The 24563-nt window shown below is 36.2% G+C and overlaps 2 protein-coding genes across 6 annotated transcripts; one reads left to right on the forward strand and one right to left on the reverse strand.

Annotated features, from left to right (window-relative positions):
* Positions 1-927: 927 nt before the first annotated feature.
* LOC103701827 lies at positions 928-9704 on the reverse strand. The gene is made up of 6 exons (XM_008784017.4): positions 9236-9704; positions 8160-8277; positions 7856-8067; positions 7749-7776; positions 5814-5922; positions 928-1320 (listed from the first exon to the last, which is right to left on the reverse strand). The coding sequence occupies exons 1-6, from the start codon at positions 9473-9475 to the stop codon at positions 1239-1241; spliced, it is 789 nt and encodes a 262-aa protein (XP_008782239.1). The 5' UTR covers positions 9476-9704; the 3' UTR covers positions 928-1238.
* Positions 9705-12416: 2712 nt separating this feature from the next.
* Positions 12417-23059, forward strand: LOC103701828 (uncharacterized protein At1g10890-like). 5 transcript variants are annotated; one of them, XM_039130090.1, is made up of 6 exons: positions 12417-12595; positions 12673-13005; positions 15116-15260; positions 15376-15588; positions 21933-22152; positions 22583-23059. In XM_039130090.1, the coding sequence occupies exons 3-6, from the start codon at positions 15232-15234 to the stop codon at positions 22847-22849; spliced, it is 729 nt and encodes a 242-aa protein (XP_038986018.1). In that variant the 5' UTR covers positions 12417-12595; positions 12673-13005; positions 15116-15231; the 3' UTR covers positions 22850-23059. The 5 variants fall into 5 exon arrangements, with proteins under 5 accessions (XP_038986018.1, XP_038986016.1, XP_008782240.2 ...); XM_039130088.1 differs by having other exon boundaries at positions 12673-12727; positions 12801-15260; XM_008784018.4 differs by lacking the exon at positions 15116-15260 and having other exon boundaries at positions 12673-12727; positions 12801-13005.
* Positions 23060-24563: the final 1504 nt, after the last annotated feature.

Genomic DNA, 24563 nt, shown 5'->3' on the forward strand with positions numbered 1-24563 from the left:
GTCAAAACGATGGCCACATAAATATTGAATCACTACGAAACTTTATTTTGGATGGCAGGACTACTTGTCATTTTAGACTGGTTCCATGGCAAGGTTCAATTTCTTTGTTTTGTTTCATGCCTGATATTAACTTTCGTTAAATATGTGTTTTTTTTTTTCGGTGCAACTTAATATGTGTTTATTAAGATAATGGTTTGAGCATATACTTCCAAGCCGTCAATCTTCTTAAGGTCATGATGAAGGATTCGAGTGCGTCCAACTCTCAGCTCATGAAGACAATATGGAGTCCGAGTATTGGATTAAGATATCTGACTGCCACCTCAGTGTACGTGCATTAGAAAAATCGAGTTCTTCAAGTAATCAATAAGATAATCTTTATAAATTAGTTTTGTGAATTATTAACAAGTTGTTGCTTTAGATTATTATTAAATTGGCTAACCTTAGAATCCCTGGATCTGGGTCGGAAAGTTTCCTATCTCTCCCACCAAATATTAGAAGCCGTTAGTTGTGCATGTTTGCATGTAAATTACTACTCTTAAATTTACTGTCTACTTTATGTGCCTAGTTTTGGGCATTTTAAATACTTAGCAATTTTTTGTAAAGCGGAATAAATTTGCATTTGGTATAAGTTGTAGAAATACATGTGGCAATAAGGGTACCAAAAATATATGCTTTACAGTATGTACCAAATTTCCTAGACAAATACAGCAAATTAAAAAAATATGTTTATTGAATGGCAGTGCAAATCTAGAACTCCTACCAAGGTAGCCATTTATTTGACGTTCCAAAAGAGTTTAGAAGGGCAAAAAGAAGAGACCAACCCACGTAAAGGCCAAGCGATGCTATAAGAAATTGCAACTCCATGTTCGCTTAAGAAAGATTCCCTGGTCCAAGCCCGGCACCCAACAATCCATGATCATGCACTTGTTCACATCTTATAGTTCTGTATTTTTTTTATTGATGAAATTTCATAGCAGTCTTCAAGCCAAGAAATCGAGAACTTCCATGGGCTTTACCTTAATGAATAATAAATACACAACAAATACCTTGCAGATGTAGGCTGTACAGATTTTGAAGCAAACAACGACGAGGCAGTCAACGATTGCATGATGGATTTATTATTAGTGTTACACCCCATTGCAGAACTTTCTATGAAGCATGTTTTTTTCTGAACAAGAGACTTACTACTCCATGATGAAGTCAATAACCGCGTGGATGGATTTAATGTTGTTGCAGTTCTAGACAACCTTCAAGACGAGGTTGGCAGATGCACCAACGCCCCTCGCTGCAGCTTTCAATATTGCCCGGTGCCTGTATAACCTGCAATCCATTAACAGGAACCCAAAAGCCATCAAACATCCATCATGCATAATTCCAACAGTTGAGATTTTCTTCATCCAATTAATCTCTTAACTATAGATGCATATTTTTCTAAACCCAGAGAATGATGTCCTTTGATAAAGAAAGGAACGTATTTACTTTCTGCAAAACAAAATCATCCTCTTATTATTTGGTATATTGGTAAACTTACTTAATTTTCCATCAAAACATTGTAATTCATCGTAAGAAACAGCCAAGAGAACCAACCACACAAACCATGGATGAAATCCTTCTTGCTAGAAATTACATTAAATAAGTAGAACAAGATTTAGCAGTTCAATAACCGACATGGGCCAGCCAAATTGACGATCTACACTTGTCAACAAATGATTTTAAATCCTTAAATCTTTTATGAAAGATTTAATATATAGCCCCTCTCTCCCTCTATGTTCATTAGTAATGACAATGCTTTTTTCAGAAAATCATTCAAAACATTATTAAAAGATTGGTAAATATATATTTATTCATGAGAAAAGGATAAAATGATGACAGTATTTGCATCAGTATACAACTGTTTAATTTTTGGAAAATTTGCAAAAGCAGCACATTTATTTTTCTTTTTGCAGTTTTGGAGCACTTTTATTTTTCTTGCAGGAATGGGCTGATTTTAAAATTTTTTCAACAATGTCATCCCTGAATCCAAAAAGTATGCTGCAGCCGTATGTTTAGGCAAAGTTGAATGCACAAATTTTCATTGGAGGTGTACATATTTTATATTGTTCAGCTACAATACACATAGGCTGGAGTGGATCCCTAGGTACAACTGTCAGAAAATCTCAAAACTATGTCATTTTTCCAATAAATAAATAAACGCAATCGATCAAATCTACCAAAATAAAAATAAGTGGGCTATTTCCTTAATTTTTTTGAATATTTTATATAACTCAACATAACATACTGAACAATATCCGTTAAATTATTTACAGTACATTCTAGACTAACTGTACTAAAGATCCCCTAATTGGGAGCAGCTATAAGAGCATATATAGGTCTAGCAGCAAAGTGGCAGTAGGATGAAAGTGGATCGGATAATATCTGTTCGGATCCATTTTCGTATCCGAAACTATCCAGATATAGATAGAAATTTGAGCATCCGATTAATATATGTATCCATATCCGTATCTATTAAAAAAATAGATATGAATATGGATAGACAACTATCTGATTCGTATCTAAATATCCGATTCCATTCGTAATCCTATTTAATTTTATATAGCACTCATGAGATTTTAAGAAAAATAAATGAGCATGCTAATATGCTATTAAATTAATTTATCATCTATTTAGTAATATGTTTGATTCTGTGGTCATAAAGTTTAATTATCCAATTTATATCCATATTTTCGGTATCTGATTTGTATCTATATCCGTATAAAACAAATATTGATATGAATTTTGGCATCCGACTAACATCCGTATCTGTATCTGTATTCGTCAAACAAAATAAATATGGATGTGAATATACAAGTATCCGATCCATATCCAATCCGATTTCAGCCCGAAGTGGCAGTTAAAAAAAAATAGTAAAGCAAAACATGAAGCAGCAAAGTAGCTATCCTAGAAAACATTGCAAAGCAGTAGTTAAGAAGCATCTGGATAAGGTATTACAGCAATTGCTAAATTATATTAAGCATTTGAAGATATCTTGAGACAACCTAGATCCAGAATAGGTCAGAAATGCAATGAAGCTTACAAATTCATCAACTAAAAAGCAATTAGTTTCATGATGGCAGCATATAGCGGTCAAAGCTTACAAAAGTTGGGATGCTTTTGGGAGTAGGGGCAAGAATAAGATTGCACAGCACCCAAAATTTAAGGATCCTGCAACTTCGCCTGTATGATGGTATCGCATATAATAAGAATGATCAATGCTGCTCTATTGTTGGTTGATTCTTAACAATCATATTTCTTTTCCTTAAAATAAACATGTCTTCCATTACAACCAGCACTAACTTCCTCTTACTTCATCCTTTCCAATATCCCTCTCCCTTGTTCGATCTTTCTCATCAAATGGCACTCAGTTCATATCTATAAGTTTGATCATTGACAAGGTTCAAATATAGAGATAAAAAAGAAAAAAAGATAGTACCATGTACAATCCCTTGACCTGAACTATTAGCGTCATATTAAGAAAAAGAAAAAAAGGAAAAACAACCTTTCAAGTAGTTAATTCTAAAGCACCATCTACTCAGCAAAGGCACGTCAGAAAAATCTCATTGAAGGTACTGTACCTGGTAAATAAGTTCTGATGCCTATTTTACCTTTTTCTTAAACTTGGTTCAGTGTTATGTAAGACGGCTTGTTCCCTGCCTTTTTCTGATCAACAAGTTAAGCCCTGCCTCCACATCAAAATAGCATCAACACAAGCACCACTACCAGGTCCAGAGCCATGCCAACTTGGTCTCCACTAGGACGAGCTATACTAGGTCTGATCAAGCTCGGCTCATTTTATTTGATCAAAAAGCCCAATTCGAGCTTAATTTTGAACTGAGCCAAAGAAAAACCTATTTTGATCAGATTGATGACCTTTAATTGAGCTGAAATCAATTCAAGCTTGAATCAAGGTCACTTAGGCTTGAAACAAAGCTTTCCTCAAGCTGGAATCACCATTTAACTAATTCAAAAAATTAAACCAATCTCATTCAATTAATTTCACTGGTTCCTTATTTTATACCTTAACCAAACCAAAGTTGAAAAAGGTCAGCCATTGGATCAGATCCAATGTTGATTATTATGCAAAATATATTACATATTGTAATATATAGGGGTTATTGCTTAGAGCAATGGTAAAAAACTGGGGCAGACAAGCGCAATAGCGTGGGTTCGAGTCGGGGAGCAGCTACTTTGTGTAAAAAAAGGCCAAAGCTTAGGTTTAATATTGTAATATATTAAACCTACTCTATGCTATATCAAGCCGAGCCTGACCAAGCTATGTTTGTTTCCTAATCAGCTTGAAATTAATTTCGAGCCACTGAACCTAGTTCAAGCTCGGTGCGCCTAATTCGAGCTTATTCTAAGTCAAAATCAAGCCACTCAGGTCAACTGACAACCCAAGTCTTCCATATTTCCTATTTGAGGTGTGCTGAGCTCTCTCTTCAAATTCCACCTCAGATTTCATCCTGTTTGTGCTTCCTCTTTGGCTATATTTCCACAAGAACTTCACCGTGACTAGTTTTACATCCGGGCAGCAAGCAACTTGTTGCATCCTCAGCATATAGCCAGTTAAATTGGAGGAGATTGATGTTGAGCTTTGAATCTAAAAGTATTCAAGCCAACTTTATGCTTACAAAAAAAATTTTCTCGTCATTTTGTTCCAACAAAGGGAGTTTGTAGAGTAAAACTCATGATAACTTCATAAATTGTGCTAAAAGATAAATATTGAGGGTATGAGCAAGGTAGATACTTAAGTATTATTAGTGGCATAAGTACTTAAGAGGAATTCTTGAAAAATCATTTACTCTTTTAGCACCTAATCCGTGCATTATCTGTGTGACTTGTACACCTTTCTTCTCAATCCTACATGCTTCACAGATTTAATAGAATAGAATTGACTGAAATTTAATAGGATGTAACAGAAACATGGAATTTCAATATTCTAGAAGTCATGTCAACTAATGTATTATGTGGTATTGACACTTTCCTTTATGCACGGCTCACACAATTATAATGGCTAGGGATGCCTGGCTGATCCAGTTTTGGCAGACCAGACATAACTATATGGTGCAACCTCAATAAAGACGTGCTGACTAGGATCTTCAAAAATCAGCACGTACAAATCACCTATCAGCTGAATTCATCATGGAATTTTTTTCTTTCCTTTTGTTTTAAAAAAAGCAACAAAACAAAAAAATACAACACCAAACCAGTGACCTAATGTAGTCTCAATGTCAGTGACAGCTCAAATGACTCAAAATCCACCTATTCACCAGCTCCTTACTCCTAAAGAACTACACTATGCAGAAAATGGAAGTTGCAGAAGAACAAGCTGAATTTTAAGCTGGCAAAGGTTCTCCAGGTTGTGTCAAAATAAGCCACAGCAGGTTGCCTAACTGCACATCAGCAGCAAGCAGTGACAAAACGGGCAAAAGATGTTTAAGTTAATGAACACCATTGAATATGGGTGCCACCAGATCAACCATTTACACTGCCCCCCAACCAAACCCATTTCACTTTCTGATGTATGGGGCCACTTTTCCTTTGACCTGCTGCCATACAAGAGCTAATAATATGACATCACAAGTGCAATGATGACTATGGATCTAGATCCAGACAGAAGTTTGAATATGCAAGTCAGGAAGCTAGCATTGTCTGGAAACACTTTACAATTATAATATAATAGTGGTTGTTGAATAATTTGTTCTACGGGATATAGAGAAGCAGGATTGCTAGAAAGCGTTGAGAAAAGAAAAAGGAAAAGACACATGAAAGCTCACCCTGCCAAAGCAATTCCACAGGTCGATAAGGTGTAAATGACTTTTCCAGCCTCCCAAACATTTCTCCACTTGCTCCTATCTTTAATGCCACCCAAAACCGTTGTCACATCTGCAGTCTCATATGTCAATTAGGTACATATAAATATGCCAATTTGTAAAATAGACTAATCCAAACACAAAAAGATCAAGTCCTAAAACACAACTCGCATGCACCAGTTACCCAAACGAAGCCAGGAATAGTAGGATGTTATATCCTAGATGCTTCTAGCACAGAAAACATGATATGAAGTTAAAATATAAAGGAGTATTACAGAAAGGAAAAAAATGATGTGATTGTCTAAGAAATCATGCTATAGTCTCTCCAATTTTAAAAAGAAAAAGAAAAATCATTCGCTAGCAAACAAGTGAGAGAAGAAAATATCATATCATATATATGTAGATATTAAAGCATTTTTGATATACTCCCCAATTTACCTAATTGTATATAGCCTTACCCTCCATTAGCATCAAAAGTGGGCTTTAGGAATTATAAAGTTACAAGCCAGCATCAATTTAAAATTTTCCAGATGGCCATATCGTACCATCCACCTTCAAAAACACCATGCACCAGACAACGAAAACCATAATTGCCATTACATGAAACAAATGCATAATATGGTACACAAGAAACAGAAAATGAGAATTTGGAAAAGGTCCAAACGTTAGAATTGGCAAACAATCAGCTAAAGCAAATCAATATTTATGCAAAATACATGGGAAGCCTTCGGAAAAAACCATGGTGAAATCACAAACAAAATACTGTGCAGTGGTTTCCCACCAGTTTCTTGGTAATTAATGATTTCTGCCTTGATTCCTCAAGTAACCTTGTTCAGATTTCCCATCTATTTTCTCCTCATGGGAAAACTGAATCAAATATACTTCCATGTGTTTCCTCAAAAATATTAAGCTGCATAGGGAGCACATTTCAGGTAAAACTGAAAATGAAACCTTAGTTACCAGAATTGGGAGCAAATGCAGGAGTGGTTCCTAGTGCAGGTATAGGGAAGCAGATATCTCTCTTCCACAAAAAAAAAGGGAAAAAGAATAAAATATGCTTAAAAGGAGGGTGCAGGAAAGAGTTGCCAAAGTGGATACAGCAATGTCAGTACAAGTTTCTGGCAACTAAGGATGAACATGCAAAAGGAAAGGGAGATATGATGGAATGGAGACCCTATGAAGCAAAGCTTCATGATTCTCACATGACAAAAAAAAAACATACATTCTACCGATGGTTTTTAGGATAATGGTGGAGATTAGAGGAAAAAAGATCACGTCATTTAATAACCCCAAAAAACTTGATAAGAAGACCATCAAGGTTTGAATGAACTTTGAATGGACTTGAAGGAGCTGCATGCTAAGATCCACTTATACATAAAATCAATCTCTTCACATTCGTATAGAGATCCCAAGCTACAATTGGCAAACTATGATCCAAAAAAAAAAAAAAATTCTACCTAAAGAGTAAAGAAATGGATTTTACAATACAGAAACATGTTATAAAATAATCTCTTCTTATGCATAAAAGAGAACTTTGTCTACAATCAGTATAACATGATCCAAAAAGAAAATCCAAAGGTAATAAACACATGGAGTATCTAACAAATATGAATATCAGTGATCTTTTAAGAACCTACCAAATAACCAAAATCGAAGTGTAATTGCATAAATATTAACAATTTTACTATCAATGCTCTCTGTTCATATAGGATAAAAATATCTCACATCAACTGATAAAAATTCTATCAGACATACAAATTGTTCTAATAAAAAAGTGTTTTCATGATTAAAAAATAAAATCAATGTATAGCTATTATCAAGACTATGTTGCAGATTAAAGGGAAATTCCAGAACAAATATCATATTAGAGTTTCAGAAAAAGGGCTGGTATAAACTTACTTCTCTGCAGCTCCTCTGGCGTTAAAACCTGATGTTTTAAGGTAACAAAATTTATTAGATTATGCAATGCAAACAGAGAGCAATGCCAAAAGCCCCATAACCCATACCTTAGATTTTGGGTTTTCAAGGATGCATCTGGCTATGAAGTGGGCAATGGCATCGACTACATTCTCTTCACTAATGATGACATAATTTTCATTATCAATTCCACTTACTTCCTCCAAGCAATCTGGGACAATATCATTCGTGACCCACACCCACCAAGTAGGCTCTCCATGATCAACATCTACCATAATTTCCACAGCATTTAAATTTGTCCCTGATCCAAAAAATTCAAATTAATGTTGATTGAAAACAGGTGCAACAAAAATGACTTGAACCACTTAAGGCATGAGTCCTCCAAGGACTAACCTGTGGCTTCACTAGATGGGAACTTGCCATTTGGTAAATCTGTTGACTCCTGATGAAGTGATTCAAGATTGGCCAGGAAGCTCGAGCTGTCCACTGCAGCTACAAGGCGTGTATATAACTGCAAATTGACAACAGAAGGTTACTTAACTTCAGACTGATATAACCATAATCAACTAGTTTTATATCAAGCTATGAGGGGTTAGCTTTTTGTGTCAGATATGAAACCTTTTTTCCTTTTTCACAATTGGGATGTCAATAAGACACTTAGCAACTGCCTCTTATCTCATAGGTTTAGATTATTAACTTTTAGATACATTTTTCCATAGATTTATAACTTACTGTGGTTGAATCCGAAAGGAAGATGCAGGAACAAATTCAGGCGCAATAGCGGGAAAAGGAGGCTCATAAAATTTAAGGGAAGCTCAAGGACATAATAAGGTTTGAATACAAAGTAATAACAGATATTATGAACTAATTAAAATTCACATTTTTTGAATTTTAACCCATATATATGCAATATAGTGAAAACTAAAACAGTAACTATTTGATTGAAGAATCAGCTAGAATGACAAGAATGCAGATGTTAGTGTGACCAAGATAATGGTGTGGCTGCAGATCCATCGTAAAAGAAGCCAGAAAATAAGTTTGAGGTCTGGAAAGAGATCGAGACCTCCATCCTTTCAGACTGAAGTAGCTCAGGAACCAAATATCATTACTTCAAATGGATATCAGGATATGCCCAGACTAAATCCATATAACTCAGAAGTATAAACACATTGACAAGCTTCTCCACGTCCACTTGAATTTATTTTCACTTCTAGAACATAAATTTCCAAAATATGATAAATCATTATCTTCATAATTACCTGTTGGGTTTCCTTTTTTATTGAATGTTGTGAAATTTCGTATTTTCCATAAATGCAAGAGAGATTTATAATTCATCATTTTTATGTCCGGGCAAATAGATCGCAATTTTCCACACATCCTCTTATTACAATTCCATCTCAAGTCTAATGAAGGTAAAAATTTGCAGGAAAGAAAAGGGGGGAAGAGGAGGAGGAGGAAAGGAGCTTTACATCGGGAGGGCAATCTTTGGATACAGAGGGAGATTTATAGAGGCCCTGGAGGACAGCAAGATTGTCGTCGAGGACGGTTCGGAGGCGGAGGTTCTCGGCCTTGAGGTGGGCAATATCATCCTCCTCCGCTGCCTCGGCCTTGCGCTCGCGGCGGTACTCGAGGGCGCTCCAGGCCACGTCCGCCATCTCGATCATCGTCCCCACCACCTCCAGCGGGATCGCATGCCCGTGCCCCACCATCTCCCAATCTCTCTAAGAAAACAAGAAATTGGGGACAAAACCCTGGGAGAAGAACAAGAAGGAGAAGAGTTGGAGGGCCAAAAAAACCCTGTGGGGGGAGGGGCCTCTCTTTCTTCGAATTGGGGTGGGAGAAGCGGACGGTGATGTACGGGCAACGAGGGTCGGCCGCTTACGGAGATGCGACGGAAGGGGGAAGCCCCGGGCCGGACAAACAAAAATCATATGAGGCGGCTGTCCTCCGACATCCATCTTAAAAGTAAAATTAAGGCTCCTACCGGTCCCTCAATCACATAACTTTTTTAAAAAATAAATATTAAATAATTAATTATTTAGCATGCACAGATATATAATATAAATTAATAATATATATATATTAAAAATATATATTAATTTATTTTAAAATGTATATTAAATTATTACTATATGTAAGAAAGTGGATGAATATGTATTATCGGCCATAAAGTATATATTGATGAGTATAATATTATGTAAATTGTATATTAATTTATTTAAAAATATGTATCGGATTGTTAGATAACTATTTAAACATCATTTAGCCACATATTGTATATTGATGATATAATATTTTAAAAATTATATATTAATTTTTTTAAATATATATGTTGACCTATTAAATAATTAATTTATTTAATATCTATTATTTAGTCTTATAATATATTATATAATTTTTATTATAAAGCGGATCATTCGGTTAGTAAAAAAATCTATAACTTTTTTTTTAAGATGCATACATACAAAAATTTGATAAAATGGGAAGTTTCTCTACGGGCCCGATATCATTTTTGTTGGGATCGGACGGCGCGCAGCCTCCGCCGCTGGTGACGCGCGAAGCAATGATTAAAACGAGACAGTCCAGGCCCGCAATCGTCGTCTAAGTTTTGCGAAGAATCTCTCGTTTTGCCACGCCGGCTGTTTTTTTTTTCTAAAAAAAAGGTGTAGGGGGGGTTTTACTCATGCCTTCCCCACCCATGGGCCCGGCTCAGCTACCCCTCTTGGCTCTAGCTCGAGTCCCAAATGTGAGTACGTTACACCTGGCACCACTCCGGCTACTAGCGGTCCAAGAGCGGTCCTAGAGCGGTCCTATATCTCATATCCAAGCAGTGGCCGAAGCTACATTTTAATCGTCGCCGCAGCGACTCGAACTTGGGACCATGAGGTTAGAATCCCCGCCCAGTACCACTCGACTACCACCTTGGTGGCGCCACGCCGGCTGTTAGCCGTGGGTTCTCAAAAAGATTAAATAAATAAATAAACTTGGGTTGCAACATTATGGGGAGGCATTCCAGGGAGAGAAGTAATTTTTTATGGAGCAAAGTTGCCGAGGATGATACTAACATGCACTGTGTATATATTTTTTGAATAATAATTAAGCATAACCATCTCATATAAACCATGAGGCACGTCCGATCATAGATAAAATTTCTATAGTTTAAACCCATATTTGCTGAAATTTGTTCATTTTACATCTTCCACCATAGATAAATAATTTTATTTTTTATAAAGAAATATGACACATTGACCTATAAATAACTAATATAAAGACGGGTTTTTTTTTGTTACGGATGCTACAAAGAAATCACTCACAAATACTTAGTAAAAAATACAAAAGATGAGATTGTTGGTGGATCCTTGCTTTTCGGACAGTGAACTATTTTAAAGTCCATAAAAATAGAGATTATAGATCTTATATTTGTGAATCAAACTCTACAAATAAATATGAAACCTTAAATTGCACTCTAGGACCCTTTGCAAACTATAAAATATTTTAGATTTATCAATCATGAAATTGCATAATGTATTTAAAAATTGCATTGAATATAAAAGTTGCACATTTACAAGAGAGAGGAATGATTAAACTCAATTATTGACAAGGTTAAATTATAGCTCCATGCATTGTCCATAGACCGGCAAAAGTTAGCTTCCATTTATGACATGTCGCAAAATTAGATTGGGATACTTTTTTTGAACACTTGTGATCGGTCATATCACAACTAGGCGATTGAAAGTAGAGTGAGGAGTAGTAACATGACATGCATGTCATATCCAAAAGGAAACTTGAAAACAAATTATAGGTAAAGATGTTTCTGGAGCAATTTACAAATAGACACCCAAGTTTGTGCCATGCTTCTTAAGACATCATATAAGAGGCAATGAGAGAGATGTCTGATTCAGAAACTGAGACAGTGATTGCATTGAACAACAATTGATCCTAACGAATCTATTGTAAATAGGTTGGGATGGTAGTTTCTTTTCCATCTCTTGAGATGGTTTTTGGTGGAGAGGGATAAGAGCCATCAACATAACCCATATTATCATAACCGATCAAGATGGAGTTGAATTGGATGAGCAATAAGTAGCAAGGATAAGTGCACTGAAGTAGTAATTTTTAGGGGAAGTTGAGCAGCAAAATTGATGGAAATCAAATTGGACAAATTGGATGGTGAGTAAACTAGGACAAGTTGAGAGGTGGTGGGTTACATAATTAGATACGAAACTTTGGAATTGATGATTGTTTAAGTAAGAGGCTCGGATACTATATGGAATAAATATGAAATGAACCATATACACAAGTTGCCAAATTTAGAAGGATAAGAATTACAATAAGAATTTGAAAACTTCCAAACTAATATAAGCCTACAACAAAAATTTGAAACCTTCGAAATTAACTTAGGATTACAACAAATACTACCAATTTATTTGTCTAAGCTATAGGGATAGGTGTTATTTGTTGATGGAAAGATTTCAGAGAATTACGGTAAAGGTTCTAATTTTTCAAATGATTTCAAAGGAAAAAAAAAAGGTAAAGCCTTCTTGACGTTTGCTTTGGCGCTGTCCTAACAAGTGTCTCTCCTATTGGTCCAGGGTCAGGCCTTAAGAGTCCCAAGCCGCCTCTATCAATATATAAGCGTTTCTCCGCCCGTCCTTCTCGTTGTCTCTCGGAACGCTGGTCCCTGCCCCTGCGGAAATCACTTTAGCTCTTCCCCGCAGAAGAAAAAGAGCGCGGCTCCAGGGTCTCCATCTCTCCGCCTCGATCTCTTCTCCTCCGCTTGCGGAAACTTCCGTCGCTTCTCCCGGCCGGTACTCTGGCCTTTCAGCCAGGTTCCCCTATTCTTTCCCCGGTTCCTCTTTCAGGGTTTTGTTTTGATCGGCCCTTAACTTCCTTCTCGTTGAATCAGATCCTCCCATCCGGTCTTCGGAAGAAATCTCTCCATGAATCAAGGCTGTTTCGCGGTAATAGTCCCCGACGATTTCTTGGATCTCTTTTTCCCGTTCCCTTACACGTGGTTTCGCTTGGGATTCCTAGGGCATCTCAAGAGGACGGGAGGAGCTTGGTTTGATTTCTTGATTTGTAAGAAATCGCACTCTTCCCCTAATTGATTCTGGACTGGGTGAGAGATGCCGCGGATGGTATCTCGATCTCCTTCGTACAGGAGAAGGCGCTCTCCTTCTCCCAGGTACAGCAGCAGGAGAAGCAGAAGGGATCGCAGCCGCTCTCCTTACTCTTATAGGTGATCTCGCTTGAAATCACAAACCCTCAGCATAGCCCTTTTTCTTTCTTAGATTTGAATTTCCCTTTTTTCTAATGCATCTTGTTTCGCAAGATTCCAGCTTGTAATATATCTGTGTATACCTTTCTGCTTCTACTTCATAAGAATACATTGTATGAAGAAAGATTGAATGAAAGCAAATTTGGTTTCATCCTGTTGGAGCATCAATCCACATGTAAGACTGATTGCTCGATCGAGTTAGAAGTTCTTACCAGGCTACAGTTAATCCATTTTTCGAGTGGTTTATGATATCTTCTTGCAGCCAGAATGGAAAAGAATGATTATTTTTGGTTTATATAAATTGGAGTGCCTAAGGTTTTCTGTTAAACGTAGAAATATATTTCCGTTGCTAAAAGCATAGTGATTGTGGCATCAGCTGGTGCTTGGACGCTTGTTCTTCGATTACTTAGCTGCATATGATTTTTTTTATTTTTTTCTTTTGTCCTCAATGAAGGTGGTGATTATTTTGGAGAGTACTGTGGAGATGCATGGTGGTGTCAAAAACTGGTTATAATTTCCGAAAGCTTTTTTGGATTGGTTGTTTTCATGTGATTATTACCTGGTATTTGGTTGAAGCTTGTTCATAGACATATTTTGTTAACTTGGTGCTGCAGAACAGTGCTTTTAATTTCTTTAATGAGATACAGAGGTTGCAAAATCTTTTCCTTCGGCAGACTAGTTGAGACAGAAAAATGCTGGTTTTATGTTTGTGTTCTGTCAACCAGTTGCATGCAAAAAATAGTTTGCACCCATTCTTAAGTTGCTATTCTTGTGACCTTGAATAACGTGGATTAATACATTCTTTTTTGATCACCAATAATTCTAATGAAGATGAGAAAAATCATTCTCAAGGGAAACGATAAATCAATTTGCTGAACTTTTTGTTGAAAATCATTTCAGACTGCTTCTCCAAATGATGTTTTTTTCCAGATTGATTCCTTCCAATCAAGTGTGCTTGTTTGATCTCGTATAATATTGTCATGAATTACAGCTGTATCAAAGTCCTTAGTTTAATGCTTTCATGGAAGATTATTTGCTGTGTCTTAGATAGATGATGCTGAAAGTTGAAAGATGATGATCAGTGTGTTGTAGCTCTGTTACCATTGTTATCATTGTTACTGCTATTGTTTCAGATACAGCAAGAGCACCACATCCTTATGAAGAAAAAGAATGTCATAATGAAAATGGCCATAATCACAAAAACTTTTCTTCTTAATAACAACCCAGCTGAAATTGTTATTATCCATATACAGCAGGATGCACCACATTTTTTACGGAGGAAACAGATAGCTTGAAAATACTAGTCATGATTTTGTGATTATTTACTTCTTCATAATAGTCTTGCTGAACTTGATTTATCAACTCAGAAAAATAGCAAACTTAATAAGATATGACCTGGAATTCTGAATGTTGGACAAAAATATTAAAATTGACTCCGTTATTGTGGTGTATTCATCCTGGTTTGATTATTATTGCCTCTTCTATAGACGAAGAATGAGATTTTTTTAGATGGTGCTCTCAAGGGGGTTTGCAATAACTAGCTGCATGTTTGTGTTTTGCGTCCCAACAGATACACAGCAGTTTGAATATGATTATCATGCTTTACTTATGGAATGGATTGGTCTGCTCTCAGGGAGTTCATTTTATATATGTTATGTAGTACCCACATGTTTTTGAGAAAGTAATAGTTGCTATTTTTTTAAAATTTTTAATGCTATGGTATAGTAGTCGGATTGATGATCTTGCAATGATAGTAATCTTCGAGTTCTTGCAGACGGTAGCTATGCAGTTTATTCAGTAGCAATCATACTTCAGTCCCAATTTTGTTCACTTTTTCAATGGGAATAATCTCTATCATTCTACTTTAACAATGTCAACAACTCTGTAGGACTTCTAATGGTGCATGAGATTAAAGAACCTTTGATGTTTGGTTAACCATATCCATTTGATTATGGGATTAAATCTAACATGAATTTTACCTTCTCAAAGTTGTAAATGCTATTTATTACTGGATGTGTATTCTGTAAAAAAATAAAATTTTATAAGATTTTATGTTTTCACTGTCAAAAAGAAAAAAGGACCCATAAAAGCAGGTGGTGAATGCTCATGGTTATCCTTTGGTTGCTTGATTCGGACTTACAAGAGTGTTTTGGTAAAAGATGGAGCATACACAGCTAACACTTAACAATGCTTGAGGTGACTGTACATGATATATTGTAAGTCGACTAGTCTAGTATTATCTTGTAGTTGAAAAAAGATTTTGTCGTCATTATTATATGTTTCAAAGATTCTCTACACTGCTTCATGATAATGTATCATTTCATTTTTTAGGAGAAAAAGTAATTCTCCTTCATCAAGATGGCGAAAAAGCCGTTCTCCAACCCCTAGGAGGCGCAAAGGTCGTTCTCCATCAAGGAGGTACAGTCGACGAAGCAGGAGCACCACAAGGTCCCCTGTAGACAAGTCTCAAAGCCCTAGTCTTGGATCAACAGAGCGCAAAAATTCCATGGAGAAACAAAGAAGGGAAGAAGAAGAAAAGAAACGGTAAACACCTACACCCCTTCCTTTGTGGGCATTTTCTACACAAAGCTTTGATGGTTACCATTTTGTAAGTTTATTCTACTACTTATGCTCTTCATATTGACACACTCTCGCATTCTCTATATGAAATGCATTATCCCCTACTTCATTTGCATACCTATCCCTAACATCGTCAGCCATAGTGTTTGTGGTGCTCTATATGACACCCCTACCTTGTCAGTATGGTGGCACCTGTATCCTGCCATTCATGTTTGTGACAAACCAAGTTTGAGTAAGTTTTGCATTTGGGGAATGGTGGTAGATGAAAATCTAACTACCAAGGTTTTGTGCACTATAATTGTTGGAAAAGCCATGCAAGATTTCTAATGGAACTTGAAAATTCTCTCTTAGTGGCTGGATGATCGAGCAAGGATTGCTGGTCACTTCAATGGTGATGTCAACCTTGATGCCTTCCTGTTTGATGATTTCTTTTCCTTTTCTAATTGCATCTGATAACTTTTTGTATCAAGATATGACTTGTTTGTTCTGATGATGGTTATGAACTCAATAAACAGTTAATGTATTATGATGAGTCAGTTTTAATTTAAAGAAAATGATTAGTCTGGTCGAAATACAAAAATCTTCAAGAATCTGTGCTTCTATTCTTTGGCCATATCACATATTTATGGCTCTCTTGCTTAGGAAATTATATCTAAATGTATAAACTGATCCTAAACTGTCAGGCCTCCTGTTATAATGTTAATCGGCATGACACATAGGGATCATGTAACTCAGAAGCATTTCCTAGAATATAAAAAGTTTTATGAAAAGGATATCTGTGCTGCTTTTTTTAGTAATGGCATTAAAATAGAAAAGTTCTTTTCTGTCACTTTCTTTTGAAACATTTTATTTATGTGATTTACTTATGCAATGTTGTTCTTTTGAACCTGCATGGTTTCTTAAAGTTCTTTCCTCGAGATTAGTAATAATTCTTTTTCATGTGATCTGCTTTCATGCTCATTGATCTGATTTCCAGATGAATTTTGAGGGATGGGATAATTTTTGTCAACTTTTTGGGGGATGCATTAACTCATTCTATTTATGTAATAAATTTTAAAAGATTTTTTGTTGTGCCAAGTTTGTTACCATATTGAATTCCATCTGCATATAGTTTCCAGGTAAATCCTCATCCTTACACTTAAGCATGAAAGTTCAGAAAAGGAATAATGGGTTACAGGGAGAAGAGGAATGTACATATGTATCTATGGCTGGCTGACTCAAACAAAGATTGAGATAATTTTGTAGTTGCACTTTAAGGATTTAAAAGGCAGTTATGCGAACATACATGCTTAGGTGGATGCTGATGATGGAAACAATCATCTAGGCAGATTGCTGTTAAATGATTTAAAAGCAAATACAAATTATGTGTATGTGAAAATGACCAAAAAAAAGATAAATGAAAAATCTTAAAATGAAAAGGAAATATTTGTATACATTTTTTATGTAAGATGACATCTTAGTTCGTAAAATGGCAGATTTTTCCTACGTGTAATACAATAATATAAATAGATCGTCTAATCCCTCTGGTCTTTGGGATTGTATTGTAGTTGAAGCTGAAGTAAAAGAGTTATTTTTTGAATGGTTGTATTTGGGGTTTGCTCCTCTTTTCTACCCTCTAAAAAAAAGAGCATCTAAAAATATATCTTCTACAATTTAAGCTAATACAACAACATTTGGTGAGGGAGAGGGAGAAAAAGGGTATGATGAGCTCACCGATTTCTTAATACATTAAGTGAACCCTCCCAATGCTTTACCCATGCATAAATATCATCTATGAATGGACTATATTTAAATTGCCTTCTTTTTTGTTATTTAAGATTACGAAAGATTTTCTGAACTTAAGAATTCTCAAATTTTGTTTTCTGAATTTAATTCATCACGATTTAAAGAAGTTCTAAAGTTTTTCCGAGTCTTATTAAAGCTCCCCACTTCTATTGCATGTCCCTTTTCTTGCTAATATGTATATCTTTTTGGAGTTTATGTTCCCAACATTTTTTTAACCTTTTGTCAGACTTTGACTATCTGAGTTAATTTTAAACCTCAACTTTGTCATTGGCAGCGACAGTTATAGGTGACGGTGAATGCATAATGTGTGTGTGTTCCATGTTTGTGCGAACATACTTGAGGCAACAATCCTTCACTTCTAAACTGTTGAATGTAAACGATCTATTCATATTTGTTTGTCTGTTTTGGTGTTGGTCAGTAGTTGCAAAAAAATTTTGGGGATGGACTCTATTTTTGACCCTATTGACTGTTACAAATTGAAATTTATTATGAAGTAATTGAGTGTGTATGGAGCCAATGAGTTAATCACTAGCTTTTTTTTGAAAAATAAAAGTGAGATGAGGATGGTAGATGTTTGACATGGTACATGAGCAAGTCTCATGTTCAGGTTCTCCTGTTCTCATATTTATGCTGAAGGTGCATAAGTGCTCCATTTTGGGCTTAAATGGTCCATTAATAATTTAATTTAACTGAAATTGTTCGCATTTTCATGCTTGAACTCAAGAAAAGATCCTGAAGAGCTTTGAAGTACGTGGAGGATATCTCTAGGGTATGGCCAAAAGAACATTCAGTTAATGTTTAGTTTCACAGAAGAAGGTGGCTATACTCCCGCTGGTACTAAATATACATGAGAAATTAATGCTAACATGTCTCTTTTACCATTTGGAGCTCAGAGATCTCTTCATATTTGCATGGAAGGTTTGGAATGCAGAGGATGCGTAAGCATGTTAAAGTGAATCTTCACGATAATAGTAGACTGAAAATGAAAACAATGCCTTGTGATCTGCTGTTACCAATGTTTGGCTTCTTTGACTGATCTATTTAAAAGTTATTTGGATTGAATTTTCCCTGTCATGCTTATCTCACTTCTGCACCATAAAGAACTTTGTTCCGGTAAATTTTCAACTATTTTCAATCAATTTCATGAATATATATTTAAAATTATTTATTTTTACTGGATTGTGAATGAATTTCAAATCTGAGGAGCTTCTCATAAGTTGCTTTTATTAACTAGTGTCCAACATGGAAATCTTGTCTAACTGGTTTTCACCCAAAAACCTAGGCTTTGTTTCTGGGGTGAATCTGTCTCTCTCTCTCTCTCTCTCACACACACACATACACACAAACATCTTGGGGGTTTTAATTTCTGCTTCCTTTCTTTATCCTGAAACATCCTATGATCTCCTTGTGCTCGTTTTGCCCTTTATTGGTGTCTTGAGAGTCCTAATTTGGTTTACCTACTGTTCAGTAGGCTTATATATATGGAGATGTTACTTAGGGTGCCTCTTTCTGTTTGTTTTGTTACTTGTTCCATATCATAACTGTTGGAACTGGATGTCATGTTATTTCTTCTTCCATTTCCACTGTTATCAATTCGTTCACCTGCTAGCTATTGTCCTTTATTCTTGGCCCAATACTTTGCAGCTTTCCCAATCAGCAGACTTCATTAGCGCGTGTATTCCTGCCTAATTACAGGCACTGCGGTAGGTTCTCGTATAATCATAGCGGTTTTGTTCACTGTTGCGTCAATTCTTCGAAAAAGGAATTCATGAGGTTTAAATATTGAGGTTGTGCAGTCTTGGGCATAATTGTTAGCAGATAATCTGATAGTGGCAGGTGGTAACTTACTCATTACTTACAATAGTGGAAGTGTACTCGGGGGAAATGATGCAGAGATTTTTTAACTGCATCTGAACCCTTGAAAAAAGTTATGGTAAGTTGTGATGGAGACTTTTGGCATTTCTGAAAATCAACTCATGCGACCTCAAAGATCACCGATAATATTAATTTGCAACTTCAACATAATTAAATAAAATACTAACTTAAACAGTTAAGAAAAGTTTAAATTAGGCGTGCCAACAATCCAGATATGAAGTCTCATCTAGCCCTTACTTACGCTTTTAGATCAGGCCTCTGTAGTTTGGACTGTCAAAGAAGAAAAAAATAAATGCTATATCAGGGCAGAGTACATTGATACATTGTTAATGAACTTAAAATTGACTCTAGGTTTGCTTAACCCATTTTTTTTATGCTGGCTCCATATATCCTACTCTGCATTGGCTTCTATCCATTTCCAGAGTCCTAATAAATATTTTTCAACTGTTTGATTGGAAAGTGGACAAAAAAAGAAAGCAAGAGCTTGGGTTATTAATATTGCACAAGCCGAACTCTGTGCAGCTGTTTTATATGGTTATAATCAGTACATTCCTTCTTAGTAGTCACGTAGTCAGTATGACAACTTTGTTCAAATTTTTGTTTTATGAATTTTTTGAAATTGCTTGGACTGAGGAGTGTTGATCATCAATTGTGTTTTCTATTTGGCAGTTTCTTAGACGTCCCTTCTTTAAATATTGCTAAAGAAAGTTTTTGAAATGTATAATTCAGGCGTCTTGTCCATTAATATTCTGGGGTTTCAGTAATTTCTTTTCTTTATAGATCTTGATATGTTTCAATTTAGTAGAAAGTTTTGCATTTTCCTAAAGTTTTTTTTTCATAATTGGTTGAATTATACAATTTGCAAGGGGCATTAAGGACTGGGATAAATTTTTGGTTCAGGACTGATGCATTTTTCGGTTTAAAGAAAGTTTTTGAAATGTATAATTCAGGTGTCTTGTCCATTAATATTCTGGGGTTTCAGTAATTTCTTTTCTTTATAGATCTTGATATGTCTCGATTTAATAGAAAGTCTTGCATTTTCCTAAAGTTTTTTTTTTCATAATTGGTTGAATTATACAATTTGCAACGGGCATTATGGACTGGGATAATTTTTTTGGTTCAGGACTGATGCATTTTTCGGTTTGCAAAATCTGCTTATTCCATGTGGAACTAAGCAAAATTGTTCGCAGTATATATTTTGAGAGGCATGGACTAACTAAAATTTTAAGAAATTCTTTTATGTTTAAATGTGCTGCGCAAGTTCTAGATCTTATAGGTTGTTGACGTTGGACAAGTGATTACCCAGATTACTTGCAAAAATATGGAGTAATTAGTAAGAGTGTCTTGTCATTGCAAAGAAGCAGTTGAAATCAGGAGTATCAAAGGATGATCCCGAAAAATGAAAATTGTCAGGCAGAAATGGAGGAGTCTCACGGATAGGCTACCTATAGGTGACCCCAAGAAACAAGGGTTATTCTAGTTTCTTGTTGGACATCTTATTTAACAATTCATTCAACTGTAAACACATGCGCATCATTTATCACTACAGGATAGATGAAGTAAAATTACAGAGACTTGAAATCAGGTGGCCATAAACATGAGAGATCGCCATTGCGTAAGAAGGGGAAGTAACATCTTTGAATCATATAGGAAATAAAGGGAATTGGGTGATGCATCATCTTTGTTTGGTTGTGTGGAAATGCTTGCATTGGAAAACATGAAATCATCATTTTAACTGTTGTAGGTTAAGATACGATAAGTAGAAAACCTTGACTATCTGACTTTTAAACTTTTAAACTGCTTTTGCTTTAATGACTAAATTTGTACTTTAAAGCTACACATTTTAATTTACCAGAAAAAAAAAAGCTACACATTTTACATAAAAGTAGCAGGAAATCCATTGCTGGGTTAGAGTTTGGCAACCAGTTAATCTGGAACAAGAGTTACTCTTGAACAATCATATCACAGTAAAATAAGTTGCTCGTCTATGTGTTGCCGAGGCAGCTCAGGATTTAGTTTTGACTGCCTCTAGATAGTGTGATAATGGTGGTTCGTCAGTGTCACTGTCAATGGTTCATAATAGTGGTTCTTCAGTGTCACTCTGAGTGGTTCTCACTTTCCAGTCATATGTAGTAAACAGTTGAGGCATTTAGCTATCATTTTTTGTGCCACAAACAAGCTAATGCGACATCCGGTTTTCTGTGCTTTGCATTTAAGTAGTTAGAATTTGATAGTGCGACAACTGTGCTTTAAATTGAGCATTGAAGTGTTTACATGATTAGTTTTAAACCTGCCACAGGTTTGACATTCTTCTCCACAGGATTTTCTGAAGGAAGCTACTGCTATAGTTCCACTTGTTATATTTGATGATGCAATTGGTGCCTCCTTTATCTACTGTTCACCAGTTTGAAAACTCATTTGTTTGGATCTGGATTCTTTAGAGGTATGCCTAAAAAGCATAAGCTTGTATTTAGTATTACGATGGACAGAAGGAAGGCTTAGCTGGTCAGGATAATCGAAGCTTGTCATACTGTTTGCTGATAAAGTTAGGCCTGTTTGTCTGGCCTCAAAGACATGTTTCGATGTTGATTTCGACATTAATTTGGTAAAGGACAGTTCCTTGTCTAACATGTTGCTTTTCCTAACAGGCGTCAAAAGGAAGCAGAATTAAAACTATTAGAAGAGGAAACTACTAGGAGGATTGAAGAGGCTATTAGGAAAAAAGTTGAAGAGAGTTTGAACTCCGAGGAGGTCAAGCAAGAAATACAAAGACGGATTGATGAAGGTCGAAAGAAGCTGCTTGATGAGGTTGCTGCTCAACATGAGAAGGAAAAGGAAGCAGCTCTTGTGGAAGCCAGGCAGAAAGCGGTAAGCATTTTGTATGGAAACAAGCTATATTGTGCACTTACTAACTTTACATACAGATATTTCTTTTTCTGATTGTTTTTATGATCTAAATTCTGTGTTTTAGTGGGCATGAAATGCAAATGTCAACTTTATACAGGTTCTGAATTAGTTGTGATCAGGTGGGATGTGTGTTAGCTTGTACAAATTGGTCTTGCCTCAAAATTGGATATATTCCTGCTTGAGTTTGGTCGGCATTCAAATGTTCTTATATCTATATACTAAATACTGCTAACAGCTTTTAGCCTTTGTTATCTTGTGATCTGAAAAATTAAGAGTGAGTTTTGTGTAAAATCTTAAAATAGATAGAATACCTTCTTGACAATTGCTCTCTCTTTCTCTAAACTTGTCATTTGGTTCGTTGGTTGGTTGTGTTTTGATTTGGGCATTGCAGGAACAAGAACGGAGAGAGAGTGAGGAGTTGGACAAGATGCTTGAGGAGAATTGGAGAAGGGTGGAGGAGTCTCAGAGAAGAGAAGCTTTGGAACAACAGCAGGAAGAGTTGGAGCGTTTTCAGGAGTTGGAGCGGCTCCAGAAACAAAAGGAAGAAGCTATGCGAAGAAAGAAAATGGAAGAGGAAGAAGAAAAGGCAAACCTGATGAAGCTGTTGGGTAAGAACAAGTCTCGTCCCAAGTTATCATTTGGAATTGGTTCAAAGTAATTGATTGCGAAAATAGTTTGGTATTTATGTTTTAAATGCAGCTGTAGTTATGTAATTGGTCTTTGTTGGTCTAGTACCTGCTAAATTGGTGAGTCGTGGGAATTAAGTGAACGAGGTAGATCTTGTTTCTCGCTTAGGTATTATTTATTTAGCCACATGTCAATTATTGTTATAAAATTTCTATCAAGTCTTCATATTTCATTTTTTTCCCGTTTGTTTTGCATCTGCTTTGCATGCCTACTCTCTCTACAAGGGTTGACTTGTATGGAGTTAAAAAGAGTTCCGCTATCTCTCTGGCTGTTAAGAAGTGTGTCAAGACCTAATATTTGATTTAAGAGTAGATGGTTGGGACTTGAGAGTTCTTCATTGTTAATTCAGGAATTACAAATTTATCTAACAGGATTGATGTGATATTCTCAGCAAAACAATCGCTGAAATTCTACATTTTATAATCTTGATCCTTCTGTATCCCTTGTCTATTTCCACGGTTGAACCTAATAAGCTGTACTGTAAACGTTTCATTAGTTCCTTGGAGAAGGTTTTCCCTGAGCAGATTTGATCTTGGGAAAATTATAATGCAGCAAGTTATCGATTCTAACACGTATTCTCGAGTTGTATCCCATGCTAGCCAAAAGCGTGGAAGGAAATGATGACCATGATGTACTAGAAAGTCAGTCCAGTGTTTTCACGATGTGGCTAGAGATCTGGAAGGAATCTTGAAGAAAAATTGTCTTACCTACTACCAAGTGGCTGATACGAACATACAAAATTGTTGGCCGTAGCTGGACAGAAAATAATGGTCTTGAACTTCTCCACGTAACATTTAGCAGGACCACGGCACAGATCTTGGTGATGGATGGGGGCAAAGTGTGAGGGACCTATGAAGCCTACAGCACATCAACGAGATGTAGCCTCGCAATTCATCATTCTATATGCAGCCTTTTCCGACCTCTTTAATTAACCATCTTTAACTTTCAAAATGATTGGATTGGGTGGGTGAATGATATGCAATTCGATGTCATGCTATATTCAAGTAATCGAAACCCGTTCTCGAGTTTATGCTGTCCAATCTCCTCACGCTTGTAAGTGCCGACGTTGATCTGGTTGCCTGCTGAAAATGAAGCAAAATATGCGCCTTGCCCGGCGTCCACAGGCTTGATACCTGAGAGGCTCCTATTCTGTCCAATCCGCATAGGCCACATTAATGGGTCATGAAATCGATAGGATGACATATTCGTGCAAGTTCCATCTGTACCTTCACAAGGTGGACGCACATGCAGCTGGATTTGGACTACCGAGAGCCAGAAGGAAATTTTCAACTGCAGAAAAACCCTCTAGTTTTTGGATACCTGAGATCCATTATGAAGCTTAGAAGATTTGCCTAAGAGCCCATCATTTTGGAAGGAAACCCTCTAGTTTTTGTTCATCATGGATCCACAGATCATATTGTGCTCGAGAGAACTACATTCCATATACCGCACTGATCAACAGCAGCATTGAGCCTGAACTAACGAGAGCGAGGATTGTCACATGCGGGCAATGGGGTCCTGCTAACTTTGTTGTAGCAAGGATGGTAGTTTTTCCAAGTCTAGTGCAATCCTTCATCAAAGAACAGAGTGGAAGGACAACTTCCCATCATTAAATTCTTTAGGGAACACAATGAACCACCACATCAAGCTCCCCTACAAGTATGGCCTACTAGTCGTCGCACACG

Source organism: Phoenix dactylifera, chromosome 9 (genome assembly GCF_009389715.1).
Source record: "Phoenix dactylifera cultivar Barhee BC4 chromosome 9, palm_55x_up_171113_PBpolish2nd_filt_p, whole genome shotgun sequence".
NCBI classification, from domain to species: domain Eukaryota; kingdom Viridiplantae; phylum Streptophyta; class Magnoliopsida; order Arecales; family Arecaceae; genus Phoenix; species Phoenix dactylifera.

Bases quoted from the DNA above. Each gene is read 5' to 3' on its own strand.
- LOC103701827 (XM_008784017.4), bottom strand. From the start codon at position 9,475: ATGGTGGGGCACGGGCATGCGATCCCGCTGGAGGTGGTGGGGACGATG. The intron at 8,278-9,235 runs GTAAAGCTCCTT...GTCAATTTGCAG, and splicing joins CCAAAGATTGCCCTCCCGAT to TTATATACACGCCTTGTAGC. The intron at 8,068-8,159 runs GTTAGTCCTTGG...TTTTTGGATCAG, and splicing joins CCCATCTAGTGAAGCCACAG to GGACAAATTTAAATGCTGTG.
- LOC103701828 (XM_017841516.3), top strand. From the start codon at position 12,893: ATGCCGCGGATGGTATCTCGATCTCCTTCGTACAGGAGAAGGCGCTCT. The intron at 13,006-15,375 runs GTGATCTCGCTT...TTCATTTTTTAG, and splicing joins CGCTCTCCTTACTCTTATAG to GAGAAAAAGTAATTCTCCTT. The intron at 22,153-22,582 runs GTAAGCATTTTG...TGGGCATTGCAG, and splicing joins TGGAAGCCAGGCAGAAAGCG to GAACAAGAACGGAGAGAGAG.